Below are 19,312 nucleotides of genomic sequence, written 5' to 3' on the forward strand. Positions count from 1 at the left end.
GTTTTAAAAATGTGACAGCAAAACGGGGGTGAGGGGGAGCGGATTAAAAGCAAGTGAAACTTGAAGCAGAGACATCTTTGGCAGCTATTACAGTAACCTATGCTACCAAAAAACAGTGGGGAGGGGGAGGTGTGGACCTAAGGTACTTTTCTGAGGATGAAGAGGAGGGATAGACTCCAGAAATATTCTGAAAGATCCACTTGTTTAGTGGATATTATGAGGGAAAGGAAGAGGAATGTAGGATAATATTATGGGTTTTGGCTTGGGAAATTGAGTGAATGTTGAAATCATTTATTAAAGGAAAATTAAGAAGGATAGCTGAAGGTGGAAATGATTGACAAGTCAAGTTTGAGATATCTGTGGAAAAGCCAAGTTTACATGGACAAGTAGGAATTGGTAATATGATTCAAGAAGCTTGACACTGGCCCTGGGATGCAAATTTGGGATATATGTTATAGTATTGTAGAGAGTATGAATAGTAAAAGAAGAAAGAATCAGAGGGAAGCTCTGCAGAATTAACATTTCAGCAGAGAAAGAGAACGTTATGTTAAAAAAAAAAAGGTAAAAGGAGAACGTTATGTTAAAAAAAAAAGGTAAATCACAAAGGTTGTTTTTAACTTTTTTATTGTATAGTATAACATATATACAAAGCAAAGAAATAAAAAAGCAATAGTTTTCAGAGCACTGTTCAGCACGTAGTTACAAGACATTTCCCAGAGTGTGTCATGGGTACCATACAGTCCGCTCAGATTTTTCCTCCTAGCTTCTCCAGAATATAGGAGGCTAGAAGGCTTAAATATTTTTTTATCATCACAATCGACTTTTTTGTCTTCTTTTTGTGTGTGTGTGTGTTTGTGAAAAATGACATATATACAAAAAAGCTATAAATTTCAACACGCAGCACCACAATTAGTTGTAGGACATTTCGGAGTTTGACATGGGTTACAGTTCCACAATTTTAGGCTTTTACTTCTAGTTGCTCTAAGATACTGGAGGCTAAAAGAGTTATCAATTTAATGATTCAGCATTTATATTCATTTGTTAAATCCTGTCTTCACTGTATAACTCTACCACCAGCTTTGATCTTTCCATCCCTCTCTTTAGGGCTGTTTAGGCTATGGCCATTCTAACTTTTTCCTATTGGAAGGATCTGTCACTAATATGAAGTAAGGAGTGGAATTATCTGATGTTCTGGAGAGGCTGGCCCCTCTAGGTTTCAGGACTTATCTGGACAAGGGACTTATCTGAAGGTTGTAGGTTTCTGGAAAGTTACTCTAGTACATGGAACCCTTGTGGAATCTTATATATTGCCCTAGGTGTTCTTTAAGATTGGCTGAAATGGTCCTGGTTGGGGGTTATGATAGGTAGCAAGGTCTAACTGAAGCTTGCATAAGAACAACCCCCCGAGTAGCCTCTTGCCTGTATTTGAACTCTCTCTGCCACTGATACTCTCTCTGCCACTGATACTTTATTAGTTACACTTCTTTTCCCACAAAGGTTAATTTTTGAGAGGATAATGTTATTAACCTTTTTTTACTTTATTAAAGCTGCCAGAATTCAATATACCAGAAATGGAATGGCTTTTATAAAGGGGAATTTATTGAGTTGCAATTTACATTCTAAGGCCATGAAAATGTCCAAATTAAGGCACCAGCAAGAGATTACCTTCACTCAAGAAAGGCTGATGCTATCCAGAAAAACTCTGTCAGCTAAGAAGACAGGTGGCTGGCATCTGCTGGGATCTTTGGCATCTAGACTTCTCAGTCAGCTGGGAAGGCACGTGGAACCTCTGTTAGCTTTCTCTCCAGGCTTTTTCACTGGTTTCCCCAGGAGCATTTTCTTTCATCTCCAAAGGTCTCTGGCTGTGTGGGCTCTGTCAGCACTGAGGGTCTTCTCAAAATGGTTCCCTTTTAAAGGGCTCTAGTAAGCACCCCCACCTTGAATGGGTGTGTTCTAGTTTGCTGACTGCTAGAATGCAATATACCAGAAACGGAATGGCTTTTAAAAAAGAGAATTTAATATGTTGCTAGTTTACAGTTCTAAGGCCGAGAAAATGTCCCAATTAAAGCAAGTCTGTAGAAATGTCCAATTTAAGGCTTCCAGGGAAAGATATCTTGGTTCAAGAAGGCCGATGATGTTCAGTGTTTCTTTCTCAGCTGGAAAGGCACATGGCGAACATGTTGGCATCTGCTGGCTTTCTCGTGGCTCTACAAAAAGGGACTCTCTCCAAAATGTTTCCTCTTTTAAAGGATTCTAGTAAGCAACTCCACCTTCAGTGGGTGGAGATACACCTTCATGGAAATCATCTAATCAAAAGTTACCACCCACAATTGGGTGGGTTGCCTCTCCATGGGAACAATCAAAATGCTCCCACCCAGTGATATTGAATGAGGATTAAAGGACATGGCTTTTCTGGGGTCCACCACAGATTCAAACTGGCACAGGGTGGAAACACATCTCCATGGAAGACACCTAACCAGAAGTTACCACCCAACAATATTGAAAAAATTATAAACCTTTATTGAAATATTAAATAATACCTGAATAAATGGAGAATTATGCCTTGTCCATCGCTAGGACTCAGTATTGTAAAAATAGCAGTTCCCCAAAATTAATTTATACATTCATGTGGTTAATAGATTTGGGGTTTTTTTTTTTCCTTTGGAACTTAATAAACTGATTCTAAAATTCATATGTAAGAGCAGATGGGCAAGGATAACTAAGACAATTTAAAAGGCTAACAAGAAGTTGAGTTACTTGCCGCAAAGAAAATCAAAATTAAGCTAATTGAGACTCTATTAAATTAGCACAACTATAATCAAATGGATGGATGGAATAGGGGAAATACCACTCACTGTGACATTTGTTTACGAGAAAGCAATTCAAATGTCTGAGTATCTTGTTTAAAGTGCAAGGAAGGAAGAATTAAAAAAATTTGAGTGGGTGATATACAATTAAGTATAATTTTCTTTGTTGTCAATTTAACATATAAAGTCATTGCTAGTAAAATGTATTTTGTTTATTTAAGGAAACGGGATATTCTTAAGACCTGAATCTGTCAGCTTTTTTTTTCCTCCCTCATCAACCTTCAATCCCACAGTCTGGAGGCTTTTAGTTGTATAACCCTGACAGTGGGTTTGGAGTACTAGCACATGACAGTTCTACGTACTGGTCTTTAGAGAATCAAACTACAATGAATATTCTTTAAGAATTGTGGGTTTTGTTTGTTTGGGTTCATCAGCTATTTTCAGACATAAATTTTCATTCCATACTATAGTATGTGATAAGCAGAGAATCATTAGAATGATAATCTACTAACTGTTATTATTAAACATTAGCTTTATACCTCAGTTAACCTTTACTTTTTACTTTGTTTACAGTTTTACCTGATTCATTGTGGGGGAAATATTTCTGGAAAAATTTTTTTAAATAATTATGAACCAATGACATAGCAGTATTTCATAGCAGTTAGTCTATTCTTATTTTTTGCAGTAGTTATGTTCTGTAAAGTTCTCACAAACACAGAATTATTAAATTCTGAACCATTGCTCCTCAAGGGAACATACAGGATTGGGCAATACATCAGCATCAACTGATTAATGCATAACCTTGTTTTATGTGTGTTTCTGTTTAAAGATGTCTTATTTAATGTATATGGTTGATTCATTAACATTAGACTTAAAACCAGTAGCACTGTAATTTATATGTGGATGAAGCTTAATTCATATTTACTCGTTAAAACACATCACAGCCTTCTTACTGTTAGGTACACTAGTTAGCACTTCAGCATTGTATTTGGGGATCATTTTAAAAACAGCAAATCACCAATGAAAAGCACTAAAGTGCAAAAAACAGCACTAAATACACTGTGAAAAGGACACTTGTTTACAGTATGACAGCTGAAACAAAAAGGAAGAATGTTGCTGTCACGACCATTAATCTACAAAATATGTTCAAAATATGTTCTACCGAACTCCTTTTGGCTCTTAAGACTGAAAAAATGTGTGGACCCCTCCATATAGCAAAATTGTAACACTGTGTTAGGGAATTTGCAAACCCATAAGCTGGTCCTGGATGGCCACAGGATGTTTAGAGTAGTGTTCCACCGGTTATGATTATATTAGGGGAAGAACAAAGAAGGTACAGGGCCAAATCAGGATTTGGAAGATTGTAAACATGTTTCTATGAAGTTGCTGAAAGGTAGCAGGAGAAGTTTAATATAGATAGCTGTAAGGCTTAAAAATGGTGGGCATATGAAAGAAAGAAAAAAAAGAATGGGCATATGTGTGCTCTTTAAGATATACCTACAGGGAGGGGTATTTTGTTTTGTGTGGGTTTTTTTTTTTTGCCTTATCTAGAAATTTTTTTTTTGTCTTATCTAGGGCTTCATGACTTATGTGGTTTATGGCCTCATAATCACCTTATTTGACCTCAGCTAGGAACATGCATAGTAGACAACTCAGATTTTGCTCTGCTCTGCACATATCCTCAAACAACCACAAAAAAAAGAGCTGCGAGTATTGATTTTAGGGTTACAAATAAGTTTTACAAGCAGGGTTACAAATAAGTTTTATAAGTAGGCAAATTCACAAATAAGGAATCTGAATAATGAGGATTGAGGTTTTTTAGGTTTATGATTTTCTTACGCTTTCTTTGTTAGGGAGCCCTTATGTTACATTTTACAGTGAACTCTTAATAGTCATCTAATGAGAAGCTAATTCTAGATATTTGAAAACAAGATGAATATAGTTTCAGTAATGCTTTTATTGCTTATAGTTCTTTGTGTATCATACTTTTTAAATCAGTCAAAAACCAGTCTGTCACGAATGCACATTTGCACACTGGTGTTTATGGTGGCAGTGTTCTCAATTCCCAATGGATAGAAGTGACTTAAGGGTACAAGGACTGAGGAATGAAATAGGGAACTGTGATGGTCATACAATGGACTCCTAAGCAAGAAGGAATGAAGTTGTGAGGCATGCAACTAGGTGAATGAACCCTTAAGGACAAGATGTTGAATAAAATGTCAGAAACAAAAAGACAAATATTATGGATTAACTATAATATGGATTAACTATAATGTGCAAACTCAGAATTGAAGTCGAAAGCATGGGTTATCAGGTTGGGGCCTATTGTGAAGGTTCCTATATTGTAAGCTCTTACAGCAGTCACATACGTATTTAGGAGTTGTAACCGATATTCTAAATTCTGAGATACTGAGCTATTTGTATATAACCTGGTCATTCCCTGAAACTTTGGGTATTTATGTTACACCTGAGATTCAGAGCTATAGCTCTGAAGCTATCCTCTGAAGCTATGCAAATCAGCATTATTCCATTCAGCAGCTGTTAAAAATGCTGAAAAAGTGTACAGACTTCATCTAGATATATGAATGAAGCTGATCTGGATATAGGACTAAGTTATATCAGAATACTGGGTAAAGGATGATATGGTCCATATTTTTAAACTTCAGCCTCTGTGTGAGACCAAAGACAGAGATGTTTATTTGGTGCAAATTTTGGGTAGCACATTATCCAATTTAACTTGTGTGGTGAGTTTACTTGAACACCATAATGGTATGGAATCTTGAATAGGGTGTAAGCTCTTGTTGGTTTAAACAGGTTAATGTGATGTCCCAGTACATCCCAGAGTAATTTGGACAGTGAATAAAAAAAGTATTTGTGAAGTCCCTTGGGGAACTGGAGGAAATATTAAACTTCCCCATCTGGGGAATTCCTGATATTCTCACAAGCAGTGAAAACAGCAAGTTCAATAGGCTGAACCCTCAGTCTTGGGGATCACCCTTATGAAGCTTATTTCTGCAAAGGAGAGGCTAAGACTACTGATAGTTATGCCTAAGAGTCATCCCCCAGAGAGCCTCTTCTGTTACTCGTATGTGGCTTCCCTCTCTAAGCTAACTTGGCAGGTGAATCACTGCACTCCCCACTACATCTGACATGACTCTCAGGGGTGTAAATTTCCTTTGCAATGTGAGACCTGATTCCCGGGGATAAGCTGGGTCCTGGCATCACAGGAGTGAGAAAGCCTTTTTGACCAAAAGAGGAAAGAGAGAAATGAGGCAAAATAAAGTGTCAGTGGCTGAGAGATTTCAGAGTCAAGAGGTTATCCTGGAGGTTATTCTTACACATTATATAGATACCACTTTTTAGTTTATGATGTATTGTAGTGGCCAAAGGGAAGTACCTGAAACTGTTGAACTGTGTTCCAGTAGCCCTGATTCTTGAAGAATACTCTATTATTATATAGCTTTTAAAATGTGATTGTGTGATTGTGAAAACCTTTATCTGATGATCCTTTCATCCAGAGTATGGACAGATGGGTTAAAAAAAGAAAGGATAATAAATAAATTATAGGGGGAGATAAAGGGTAAAAATTGGGTTGATTGAAATACTGTGGGTCAATGAGAGCGGGGGTAAGGGGTATGGTATGTATGAGTTTTTTCTTTTTTCTTTTTATTTCTTTTTCTGTAGTGATGCAAATGTTCTAAAAATGATCATGGTTAAGAATACACAACTATGCAATGATATTATGAGCCACTGACTGTATAATATGGTTGAACTGTAGATTATATCTCAATAAAAATATTAAAAAGCAAAAATGTCTTGCTTACCCCAACAGATAGCAAGGTTTTTTAAAAGTGGATTATAATTATTGTAATCAGCCTTGCAAACCTATACCAGGTTTCCCTACCCAAAAAAGACACCTACATAATGCATAAATATATACTGTGTTTGCTTTCATATTTCTTTGTTTTTTACCATATTGCATTTTACAATTTGGTTTGGTTGATTGTTATGATTACTTTTTGAATTTTTGTTCTGTTAACAGGTATTTTATTGCATACTTATTATATACTTTTTTTTAAAAATGCCATTAGGTTTTTTTTTTAATGTATGGTAATACTTGTCCCCAAGTAATAGATATTTATAGAATAGAAATAATACGTTACACAACTAAAGTATTTTCCTGCCAACTACTAAATGGCGTTAGTTATTCTCAATAATCCTTTGGCATAGACATGCATTTTTATATGTTTAATTAAAATTTATATAAAATTAAGTGTCAAAAATAGACCACTCTTCTATCTTTCCAGGTATTTTCCTTAACTGAGTATTTTTTCTTTTCTAGGTACCTAGTTGATAGTCGCTGGTTCAAACAGTGGAAAAAATATGTTGGCTTTGACAGTTGGGACAAATACCAAATGGGAGATCAAAATGTATATCCTGGACCAATTGATAACTCTGGACTTCTCAAAGGTCACTATTTCCTTCCTTCGGTCAAGTGTTAATTTCAGTGTATTAACATCAATGATTATAATATGGAAATTTTTCATGTAAAATAAATTGATAAGTTAGAGATTTCTTTGCATCATAGATTTGACCTCATGAATGCAGATTATTCTGTTGTATTTATTTTTCTGTTTCATGCCAAATTTTATTTTCACTTATAATGTAATAGTAAGGGTTTATTATTTAAACTGTTAAAGAAAATAAATTAGAAAGCATGATCTTATTATTTTGGGAAAGTGCTGAATTGTATTATCATTTTTCCTGATGGACACATGACATTTTTTTTAAGTTGGGAAATACTGACATATATTTATATTCTTGCATTTTTACTTCCTAGTTCCTCCTACAACCCCCACTTTTTGTTAGCTCCTCTATTCATATTGCACTTGATTTACAGGGATTAAAACATAAATTCCAGACCTTCTACTTCTGGCTAAGTGGACCAGATTTACCTTCCCACCAAAACAAACTACAACCTGACAAAATACATGAAGCAGTTGTTCTCAAAACATTGGACACCAGGCAACAAAGTATAGTGATACTTGAAAGATGAGAAACAACTGAAGCGAGTCTCAGCTCACTACATTTAGTTTCCAAGACATGGCATCTAATGGGGGAACCATATGGAGCCTAGTAATCTTCCTTAAGTGAGGAGGAAAGTTTGGAGTCCAGGGAGACCAAAGCTGCTAGAGTTCACAGTACAGAGTACCAGAGAAGAGCTGGCAGCACACAAAAACCTAGGGATCTGCAGAGGTTGGCTCTTAGCTCTTCAGCTGACTACTGATCACAGCTTACCTGTGAGGAAACTGCCTGAGGCCAGATAAAGAACCATCAAAAGGATTAGTGAAAGCAATTTCCAGACTTGTAATAGGGCTAGGAATAGTTTAGGTTCTCAACAGCTGGGATGGAAAAACTCATAATTTATGGGGTAGACTACTGAGAATAATTTGCCTCTGTAATGGGGTGAAATTCGTATTAGACTAAAAGCTGATATGGTTTCACCTAACCTGAATGTATGAAACATTTTCCAAGTAACGTAACTGCAGCTCTGAAGAAAAACCAACAGCTCTTATCTGGGATCCAAAAATTTACATTGTAGCAGGCAAATTTGACCCATAATGAGGAGAAATATCAAAAAGAAAATAGAAAAAGAGGGAAAAAGGAACAAAAAGCAGATGAGACATATACGAAACAAGTAGCAAATGGTGAATTTAAACCCAGCCCTACCATCATATTTAAGTAACACCCTTTGCATTTAATGTAAACACCCCAATAAAGATAAGGATTGTAAGACTGGATAAAAAAATAAGACCCAGGTATATGTGGTCTACAAGAAACCCACTTGAAATATAGAGACACAAATAGTTTACAAGTGAAAGATGGTGCCATTGCCATGCTGTGGTAAGAAGAATCCTGAAAGTGATCCCCAGTGACCCACGCTCTTCTATGATATTCTCCCCTTTGACTGAAGGTGGAACTTGTGGATAGGATGAGATATCACCTCCATAATATTATGTGGCGAAAGGGAAATTATCCAGGTGAGCTTAATCTAATCACATGAGCCTTTTAAAAGCAGAGAGTTTTCTCTGGCTAATGGCAGAGAAGAATATCAGAGATACAAAGCATGAGAAGGAAAGCAGTGTCGTTTAGAAACAGAGAAGCCTTGGGTTGATAGATGACAAAAAAATGGAAACCTCAGTCATTGGTTTTACCCGGTAAACTGGATTCTCCCCACAACCTGAATATACTTTGAAGTAGATCCTTCTCCAGAGCCTTCAGATAAGAGCCCAACCTGTCCAACATCTTGATTTCAGCCTGTAAGACCTTAAGCAGAGAACCAGTTCTAAGTCCACCCAAACTTCTCACCCACAGAACTCTGAAATAGTAAATGGTATTTTTTGAAGCCCCTATGGTAATTTGTTATGTAGCAATAGAAAACTAACCCACCTGGTAACATAATCAAAAAAAAAACTGGAGTGGCTATATTGTCAAATATTAAATTTCAGAACAAAGAACATTGTTAGAGATAGAAGTTTATTTCATAGTTATAGACAGGATGGAACAATTCATCAAGATGACATAATAATCCTAAACATTTACCTGCCCAATAGTGATAAAAATATGAGAAACAAAAACTGAGAGAACTGCAAAGAGAAATAAAAAAAGTATCACAATTATATATAGATATTTTAACGCTCTTTTCTCAATAATTGGTAGAAAAACTAGACAGAAGATTGTAAGGATATAGTAGTAATAATGTAAAAGACTTGAACAATATTATCAAGCAGTTTTACCTAACTGATATTCAACAACAGCAGAATAAAATTTCTTTTCAAGTGTGCACACAACATTTACTAAGATGAACCATACTATAGGCCATAAAATCTGTCTTAATAAGGTTAAAAGGATTCATATCATACACAGCATGTTATCTTTACCACAGTGGAATGAATTGGAAATTAATAACTAAATAGTCTATCTAGAAAATCTTCAAATATTTGGAAATTAAATAACACTTCTGAATAACTCATGTATCAAAGACATAGAAAGCTAAATTAGTATTTTGAAAATAAAAACACAACTCATCAAAATTTGTGGATGTAGCTAAATAGTATGTGGAGGGAAATTGACAATACAGGACACAAAAAAAGAAAAATCTCAAAAGACTTCAGTTTCTGACTTCAGAAACTATAAAAAGAACACATAAAAGTAAACAGAAGGGATGGGCCACAGTGGCTCAGCAGACAGACTTCTCGCCTGCCATGCCAGGTTCAGTTTCCAGTGCCTGCCCATGTAAAAAAAAAAAAAAAAAAAAGTAAACAGAAGAAAGAAAATAATAAAATAGAAAACAAAAACAGTAGAGAACATCGATGAAACCAACAGCTGGTTCCTTGTAAAGATTAGTAAAATTGATAAATAATTTAGTCTTACTGATCAGAAAAGAAACTAGGTACAAGAGAGGTACTATATCCTTACAATCTTCTGTCTAGTTTTTCTACCAATTATTGAGAAAAGAGCGTTAAAATATCTATATATAATTGTGATACTTTTTTTATTTCTCTTTGCAGTTCTCTCAGTTTTTGTTTCTCATATTTTTATCACTATTGGGCAGGTAAATGTTTAGGATTATTATGTCATCTTGATGAATTGTTCCATCCTGTCTATATTATTATAGAATCTGCAAGTATTAAATATTATGAACTTCATACCAATAAATTCAGTAAATTAGGTGAAAAAGACAAAATCCTTGAAAGACAGAAATTACCAAAGCTCCTTCCAAAAGAATAGATTACTTGAATGGCATTGTATCAATTAAAGAGAACGAATTTAAAAATTCTAAAACTTTTCCTCAAAGAAAATTCCAGACACGAATGGGTCCACTGGTAAATTCCGCAAAGCGTTTAAGTGAGAAATAGTGCCAATTCTACAAAAACTCCTCTAGAAAATTGAAGAAGGTATATTTCCCATCTTATGCTATGAGATCATTACTAATACCAAAACCGAATAGAGATATTTCAAGTGGAAAAAGTGAAACCAAACTCTAAACCAATAACTCATGAACGTAGATGCATGAGTTCTTAATAGAATTTTAGTAAATCAAGTCCCACAATACATAAAAAGAATAATATATATGACTAAATGAGATATATCTCAGGAATGCAAGATTGGTTAAATATTTGAAATCAATGTTAATTTGAATCATCTTTGTAAATACAAAAACAAGTACTTGATGATTCAAAACTCATTTATGATAAAAACTCTCAAACTAGGAGTAGAAAGGAACTTCATCTAATTAATATGGGAGTCTACAAAAAAACCTACAACTGACATACTCAGTATTAGAAAGACTGAATGTTCTCCCCCTAAGATCAGGTAAAAGTCAAGAATGTCCTTTCTCTTCTCATGAAGCCGACATTATGCTGGAAAGTCTACCCAGTTTAGTTGTGAAGAAGAGAAAAAAATATAGCCATATTATGCAGGGAAAAGTAACAAATTATCTTTTATTCACAAATGATTATATCTATGTAGATAATCCAGTGGAATCTACAAAACTACTAGAACTCATAAATAATAGTTTACACCAGTATACAAGACCACTATTCAAAACTCAGTTGTATTTTTATATTCTTGTAATGTACTAACAAATTGAAATTTTAAAGATACATTTTTAAATAGCATCAAAAATATGAAATACTCACAGATAAATCTGATAAAATATGTGCAAGACCTGTATGCAGAAAACTGTAAAACATTCCTGAGAGAAATTTAATAAAGCCAAAATAAAGAAACAAATGTGTTTGCTGGTCAGAATACTGAATATTATTAAATTGCCACTTTTGTCCTGATTAATCTAAAGATTTAACAATTCCAAATCACATTCCTAGTAGACTTTTTTTAAATGGGAATATAATTCACATATCAAAAAATCCATTCTTTTAAAGCCTACAATTCAGCGGTTTTTAGTATATTCACAATGTTTTACATCAACCACTACTAATTCCATGATATTGTCATCATTCCCCCCAAATATCCTCATAGCCGTTAGCAGTAACTCCCATTCCCTATTTCTCCTCCTCCTCCCCTCCCAGCCCCAGGCAATCAACGTTCTGTCTCTGGATCTGCCTACTATGGTCAGTTCATATAAATTGAATCATACAGTAAGTGTGGCCTTTTGTGTCTGGCCTCTTTATCACTTAGCATATTTTCAAGATTCTTCCATGTTGTTGGCATGAATTCCTTTTTATGGCTAATATTTGATTGTATTGTTCTACCAGAGTTAATTTGTCCATTTATCAGTTGGGGATTTGAGTTTTTTTCCAGGTTAGGGCTGTTGTAAATAATATTGCTATGAACATCGTGCATACATTTTTGCATGGGCATTTGTTTTTCTTTCTCTTGGGTTTAAACCTAGGAGTAGTATTGCTGTGTTATATGGTCACTCTGTATTTAACTTTGTGAGGAGGTGTCAGGCTTTTCCAAAGTGGTTGCACCATTTTACATTCCCACTAACAATGTATGAGGGTTCCAATTTCTCCACAGTTTTACCAACATCTGTATTGTCTGTTCTTTTTTATTATAGTCATTCTTAGGTATGTGAAGTCGTGTCTTATTGTGGTTTTGGATTGCATTTTTCTGATGACTAATGATGTGAAGCATCTTTTCCTATGCTTATTGTATTTTTTTGGAGAAATATCTATTCAGATTCTGTGCCCATTTTTAAATAGGATTATTTACCTTTTTAATATTGAGTTATAAGAGTTCTTTAGTCTGAATACTAAATCCTTATCAGATCTGTGATTTACAAAAAGTTTCTCCTATTCTGTGTGTTGTGTTACTTTCTTGCTGGTTCCTCCACAAATGTCTTTAATTTTGATGAAGTCCAATAAATCTGTACTTTATTTTGTTGCCTGTGCTTTTGATGTCATGTCTAAAAATCATTGCCTAATTCAAGGTCATGAAGATTTGCAACTGTTTTTCTTCTAAGCATTTTATGGGCTATTAGAACATTTAAATTCTTTATCCATCTAGCTTAAATTTTGTTTATAGTGAGATTTGGGGGATCCAACTTCATTCTTTTTGCATGTTAGTGTTCAGTTGCTGAGTAGGCCTTTATAATTGAAAAGCTTATCCCCAAATTTCACGTGAAAATACAAAGGCCTATAATAGCCAAAACAAAATTTTGAATTAAAAAAAAATTGTAGACCTTAACAACTCTTATATTATAAAGCTACAGTAATCAAGACAACCTGGTACTGGTGTAAAGACAGACAAATAGATGAACTGAGCAAAATAGAAAGTCCAGAAATAGATCGATCTACCTACCTACCTACCTGTCTGTCTGTATCTGTCTGTCTGTCTATGTATCTATCTATCTATACAGTCAGTTGATTTCAGAGAAAGATGCAAAAGCAATTCAGTGGATAAAGGATAGTCTTTTAAAACAAATGATGCTTGACTCTTTGGATATCCATTTGCAAAAATACCGAACTTAAGCTCCATACCTCACATCATATACAAGATTACCCCAAAATGGATCAAAGACCGAAATACAAAAATAGAACTATAGGGTGCATGGGTGGTTCAGTGGTAGAATGATTGCCTTCCATTCTGGAGACCCCAGTTTGATTCCTGGACCATGCACCTAAAAAAAAATAAAATAATAGAATTATAAAACTTTTAGAGAAACATAAGAGAAAGTCTTTGTAACATTTTGATAGGCAAAGATTACTAAGGCACAATATAAAAAGGATGATCAATCAAAGAAAAATATCAGTAGATTTATCAGTGATAAAAGCTTCTTTAAAAAGGGGCCCTGTTAAAATGAAAAGACAACCTATAGTTTGGGGAAAAATAGTTAAAATCGCGTGGCTGATAAAAAGACTTTTATACAGAATATATAAAGAGAATTTTTAAAACTCAGTATTAAGACAGCAGAAACCTACTAGAAAAAGTAGACAAAAAATTTGAAAAGATACTTCATCAAAGAATTCAGTTTTCCAATTTCAAAGAGGATGTACAAAGTTGCTCGATATTATTAGTCCTTAGGTAAATAAAGATTAAAACCACAATGAAATACCACTACACACTTACTAAAGTGGTTAAATTTCTAAAACCTAATCCATACCATATTTTGGCAAGAATGTGGGGCAAGTGGAACACTCATACACTGTTTCTGGGAGTACAATATAGTACAACCACTTTGGAAAATAGTCTGGCAGTTTTTTAAAAAGTTAAAAATAGTATTTTATCATAGGACCCAGCCATTCAACTTCTAGATATTTACCCAAGAGGAATGAAAGCATATATGCATGTGAAATTTTGTACATGGATATTCATAACAGTATGAATTGTAGTAGAAAAAAATTAGAAACCAACCCAAATACCTTCCAACAGTTGGTTGGATAAACAAATTATAGTACATATATAATGGAATCCTACTTGGAAATTAAAAGAACTGAACTCTTTTTCTTTTAAAGCAGTTTTTTCACACATCATACAACCATCCAGCACATACAATCAGTGGCTCTCAAAAGAGTTGTGCCTTCATCACCACAACCAATTTTAGAATATTATAATTGCTCCAGAAAGAAAAACTGTATACCCATTATACTCCCCTGTTATTGACATTTAACACTGGTGTGGTGCCTTTGTACAATTGATGAAAGAATATTATAGTATTACTGTTAACTATAGTCCATAGGTTGCCCTTTTTATTAACATATGGTATTTTGTCTCGTTACAGCTTTGACTTACAGTCTTATTTTGTCTGTTATTATAATAGCTTCCACAGCTCTTTTTGTTTTCTGTTTATGTGGAATATCTTTTTCCACCCTTTCACTTTCACTCTAATTGTATACTTGGACCTAAGGTGAGTCTCTTGTTAGACAGCATAAAGATAGATCTTTTTTTTTTTAACCATTCTATCAATCTGTATCTTCTGAATGGGAAGTTTAACCCATTAATATTCAGTGTTTTTATTGTGAAGGCAGTACTTAACTTCAACCATTTTATCCTTTGGCTTATATAAGTCATATCTTATTTTTGTCTCTCTTTTTACTCTAGTTACCCTTACTGATAATCTTCCTTTTTACACTCTCCTCTAAGCCTCTCTCCCCTGTGAGCACAGACCAGTTCCAAAAGGGCCCTAAGGTCAGGAAATATGCCAAAAAGAAGACTGCATTTTTCTGGCTTGCCTAGCAAATAGCATCCTCTTTCTTGTAGCCCTAAGAAGGCAGGGTAATTGTAGGTCTTTGTTGAGGGTTGAAACAGTGGCACAGCAGTTTGGGTCAGGCTAAAGCTTCAGGACCCTTGTTATAAATTTGCCAGCCAACGACTGGATCAATACTGGGCCGTATCCCCCTCTGTTCTTGGGGGTGGGGGTGGGGGCTGTGGGGAAGACTTCTGCGACCCTCTCCATTTGCATGAGTCTGCCTGGCAGGGACTGGGCCAACCTGAAGCTGCTTGCTTCTAGGGTTGGGGGGTGGGCACCAGGAGCTGCAGCCTAATGTGAAAACTTCAGATTTTCACTGCATTTTCTCAGTCTTTTCATCCCACTCATCTCTGGATGCAGTGTAGTACTCCCCTGGTCTCTGGAGCTCCAGAACAGTTGTTTCAGATAGTTTCCGCCTATTCAGTAGCTGTTTAGGGAAGTGTAGTGAGACATGCAACTCCATATTCTACCATCTTCCCAGAAGTCACAAAAAAAGAATGAACTCTTGATATGTTAAAATAATGTATCTCAAAATTAATACGTTGAATGAAAGAAGCCAAACAAAAACAGTACATACTATTTTTATAGGAAATGCTCATTAGTCTATAGTGACAGGAAGCAGATTAATGGTTTCTGTGCACAGAAAGGTGGGCCCTGGATCAGTATGAAGGAATGATTACAAAGGGGCACAAGGAAGCTTTTTTGGTAGATAAGTTCGTTATCTTGGTAGGGTGATAAGTTTCATATGTGAACTGACATGTCAGAAATTAAATCACATACTTTATATAAATGTTAATATATAACAGTTAATTGTTTTGTATTTAGTTTGGCATTGTTTTCCCCTCATAAAAAACAAAATTGACCATTTCTTTTTGTCCATTAGATGTGAATTGGATTCTGGAAGATGGGAATCATTTACCCAAATTCTTGAGTTATTATAGAAAAACAATATAGAAGTTTCATTTTTTTAACTTTTTTTTCCCACTTATTTTTTAAGCAGTGTGTTATAAGGTAAAGAGAATGGGTATAAAAGATAAAAGGATTTGCCTTTGGTTTGAGTCTCTACAATTTATTTTCTGTATGTCTGACCTTGGGTAAGTTATTCAATATCCCTGAATCTATTTTCTAATCTAAACTGGAAACTTCTATCATGTAGAGCTACTTAGCAAATTGACTGAGATAACATGGTTATCTGATGTAATATATCTCATAGTACATGATGCTTAGGTGGGATTTAAATAGTGAGTTTCTTTCACCTTCACAGAGTTTCTGAAAATGTGTTCCAAATTATCAGTTTTAATCATAAATTTGAAAGTTACAACTAAAGTTAAACTGGTTTTAAGAATTTGTTTAAAAAAGTTTTTGTTATTGAAATTTGTATTATAAAATTCAGAGGTTCCCATTTCTCTTCTGTGTGAAATGTAGTTTTCTCAAAGTTTAGTATAATTCTGTGACTATGGAATAATCCTAAAGGGAATAACTTTCTACTTAACTGCTTCATCATTTATCCTGCTTCTTAATTTATAGTTAGTTATATCTTATTAGGAATAGTACGTTCTCATTATTTAAACTGTACCAAGAACAATTTTGCTTTCCATGTTTGTTAATTAAAGACTGACTCGGAACAAGAAAATCCGCTTTATGTTATATACAAGTCGATGAACTTTTCCTTTATGTTGTATACAGTCAATGAACTTTTAAAATTTCTATTTCTGAACTTTTTGGTTGACATGGCAATTCAAATGAACAATCAGATAGCAAATGAGTCTTAGAGTAGGACATGGATAAAAGTATAACTCATGACATTTTACATCCCTGGCCTGCCCTGCACTGAGTTTCTAGAAATTTGAAAGTGGATCATTGAATCAGAACCACTTTTCAACTACTACCTCCATTCTAGATCTTGGGAGAAATCTAGATCATGGACTTTCTGGAGTAATGAGTTGGTTCACAGGAATCCTTTATGATTTCCATTCATGGTTCCTGGCCCCTGTGCCTTGGAGTCATTGTAAGAGGTTATGATTTGTTTCTGAATTTTCTCCATTGGCTGATGCTAGAATTACCACTACCATGTGGGGGACCACTGATACTCAAAATATTTGGTAAACATTCCTATCTAGAGGAATGTCTATTATTTATTTTTATAAGTTGAGTTTGTTTCCTTTTTTCAGATGGTGATGCCCAGTCACTTAAGGAGCATCTTATTGATGAATTGGATTACATACTTTTGCCAACTGAGGGCTGGAATAAACTTGTCAGCTGGTACACATTGATGGAAGGTCAGGAGCCAATAGCACGAAAGGTACATTTTAAGAATAACAAAATATAAATATTAGCTTTCTTGAATAGTTTTAATTTATTGTTAATTCAATGAGTAGTGAAGCCTTACTATTTGGGAGAAAAAAGGCCATCAAAATGTTGCTGTCCACTGTAATGTAATAACACTAACATATGACATATAAAGGATTTACTGTATGCTAGCTACTGTTCTTAGCACTTTACCTATTGACTTACCTATTGTCCTCACAGAAAAGTCTATAATTATTATTCCTATTTTACATGAGGTAGAGAGTTCAGAGTCTTTTGCAAAGTCACATCAGTATACAAACTTAGAAACCTGATCCTGTTTTCTTAACCAATGCAGTGCACTGCTATTTAAAATAAAATAATCAGAAAATAATGGAAAAATGAAAAGAAGAAATACTATTTTGTAACATAAAAACTTTTTTAAAAATTCAAAATGCAGAGTTTTAAAAATATCTTCTTTTAAAGTTTTGCAAAAATAGTCTAGAAGCATTTAAAAAGACATCCCCCCTTAAAAAAAAAAACTAAAAAATTATTTATGAATCTGAGGGTATTGCCTCAGTGAAAGAATACCTCATACTCAAAGTAGATCTGCCAACCTTACCTAATTATCTCTTGTTTATCACATGGAAGCAAATATAACGTTGATTTAGGAAACTGATGGGTAAAAGCCTCTAGTAGACCAAACCAGTTTTAGATTTATTTGGAACTGATTGTACAGAGTTATCATATTAACAATTTTTATTTGTATGTCCATGATTTTAATATATTAGAAGCTAACCTTGGATCTTGTTCTCTAAATAGATTTTTAATATGCTTTTTATTTATTTTGGTTTTGTTTAATTTTATTCCTTAATTTCACTCAGTCTTTTCCTGTGACCATTACAAAATTAGAACTCCTCTCTTACAGGAATGCTAACCATATATAAAGTCGCTTAATTGTTTTATCAACATAGTTGCCTAGAGAATTAAATGTTTTGACCAATTGAAGTATAGCCTATTTAGCTATAAAATTGCCTGAAACAAGAGTTCATTCCTAGGAGAAAGGGGAATCTGTATCAGAATAGCTTCAAGTGTATTAAATTATATTACTTCATCTTTAATAAAATGCTTTTAAAAATGTTGCAGTGCACATTTTCGGTACGGTTGATAGATCAACCTTAGCTTCATTAATGTTACTCTGTAAAAGAGGCCTTCTTGAGATTTCTTGAAACCTGTGTCTTCTAAGCAAATAAAAGTAAAAAAGGAAAATAAAATTTATGCAAATAGAAAGTTTCAGAAATTTGTTAACATACCATTTATTTTGGGGGTGGGGGGGGCATGGTCTGGGAATCGAACCCAGGTCTCTAACATGAAATGTGAGCATTCAAGCACTGAACCACTGTGCACCCACCATTTATTTTTAATAATGCGCTTGGAACTTATGCAAGCTGTAGAATAGTTTTCAAACTAGTATGCATAAAGTTATCTGATGTTACAAATGCATCCTGTCTCCTCTAGTGTACCTACTGGTTTTGGAATTTGCATTTTTACTATGCCCCTGGCACTGATGCAAGTGTAAGTCACTTAGGGAAGCAAATAGACTGATCTTACAGGATCTGAAGCTCTGCTTTGAATTTTACCAATCTGATTGCATTAAGGAATATGGGATTGGTAATACACTTTAGCTGTTACACAGAAACAAAGCAAAACACACTCTTGGGCTGAAAATAATCTCCAAAATGTTTCATTTTATATTGTCAGACATTCTAATTTAAAAACAGGGATATGAGGAGGAAATGCAGTGGAAGCAAAATTGAAGAGAAACAAAAGACAGTAAAAACAGACTGATAAGGAATCCAGATAATGGGGTTATAAGACAGAAACTTTAAAATAACTATACTTAATATGTTCAAAGAAATAAAGGTTAGAGTTGCAGAGTGGGGCAGAACTATTAAGAACCAAATTCTAGAAATGAATATGAACTATTTTAAGGATTTAGTGTTTA

The 19,312-nt window shown here is 34.4% G+C and overlaps 1 protein-coding gene across 11 annotated transcripts in view; it reads left to right on the forward strand.

Annotated features, from left to right (window-relative positions):
- USP15 (ubiquitin specific peptidase 15) overlaps positions 1-19,312 on the forward strand; it is a 146,100-nt gene that overhangs the window by 38,865 nt on the left and 87,923 nt on the right. For all 11 annotated transcript variants that reach the window (XR_013155762.1, XR_013155761.1, XM_077111262.1 and 8 more), the window contains 2 exons: positions 7,150-7,277; positions 17,193-17,323. Coding sequence is in view for 9 of the 11 variants with exons in the window: in XM_077111259.1 (XP_076967374.1) it covers positions 7,150-7,277; positions 17,193-17,323 (259 nt within the window). In the remaining 2 variants the exon portion in view is untranslated. The remainder of the gene's footprint in view (positions 1-7,149; positions 7,278-17,192; positions 17,324-19,312) is intronic.

This window comes from Tamandua tetradactyla, chromosome 7 (genome assembly GCF_023851605.1).
Source record: "Tamandua tetradactyla isolate mTamTet1 chromosome 7, mTamTet1.pri, whole genome shotgun sequence".
NCBI lineage: Eukaryota > Metazoa > Chordata > Mammalia > Pilosa > Myrmecophagidae > Tamandua > Tamandua tetradactyla.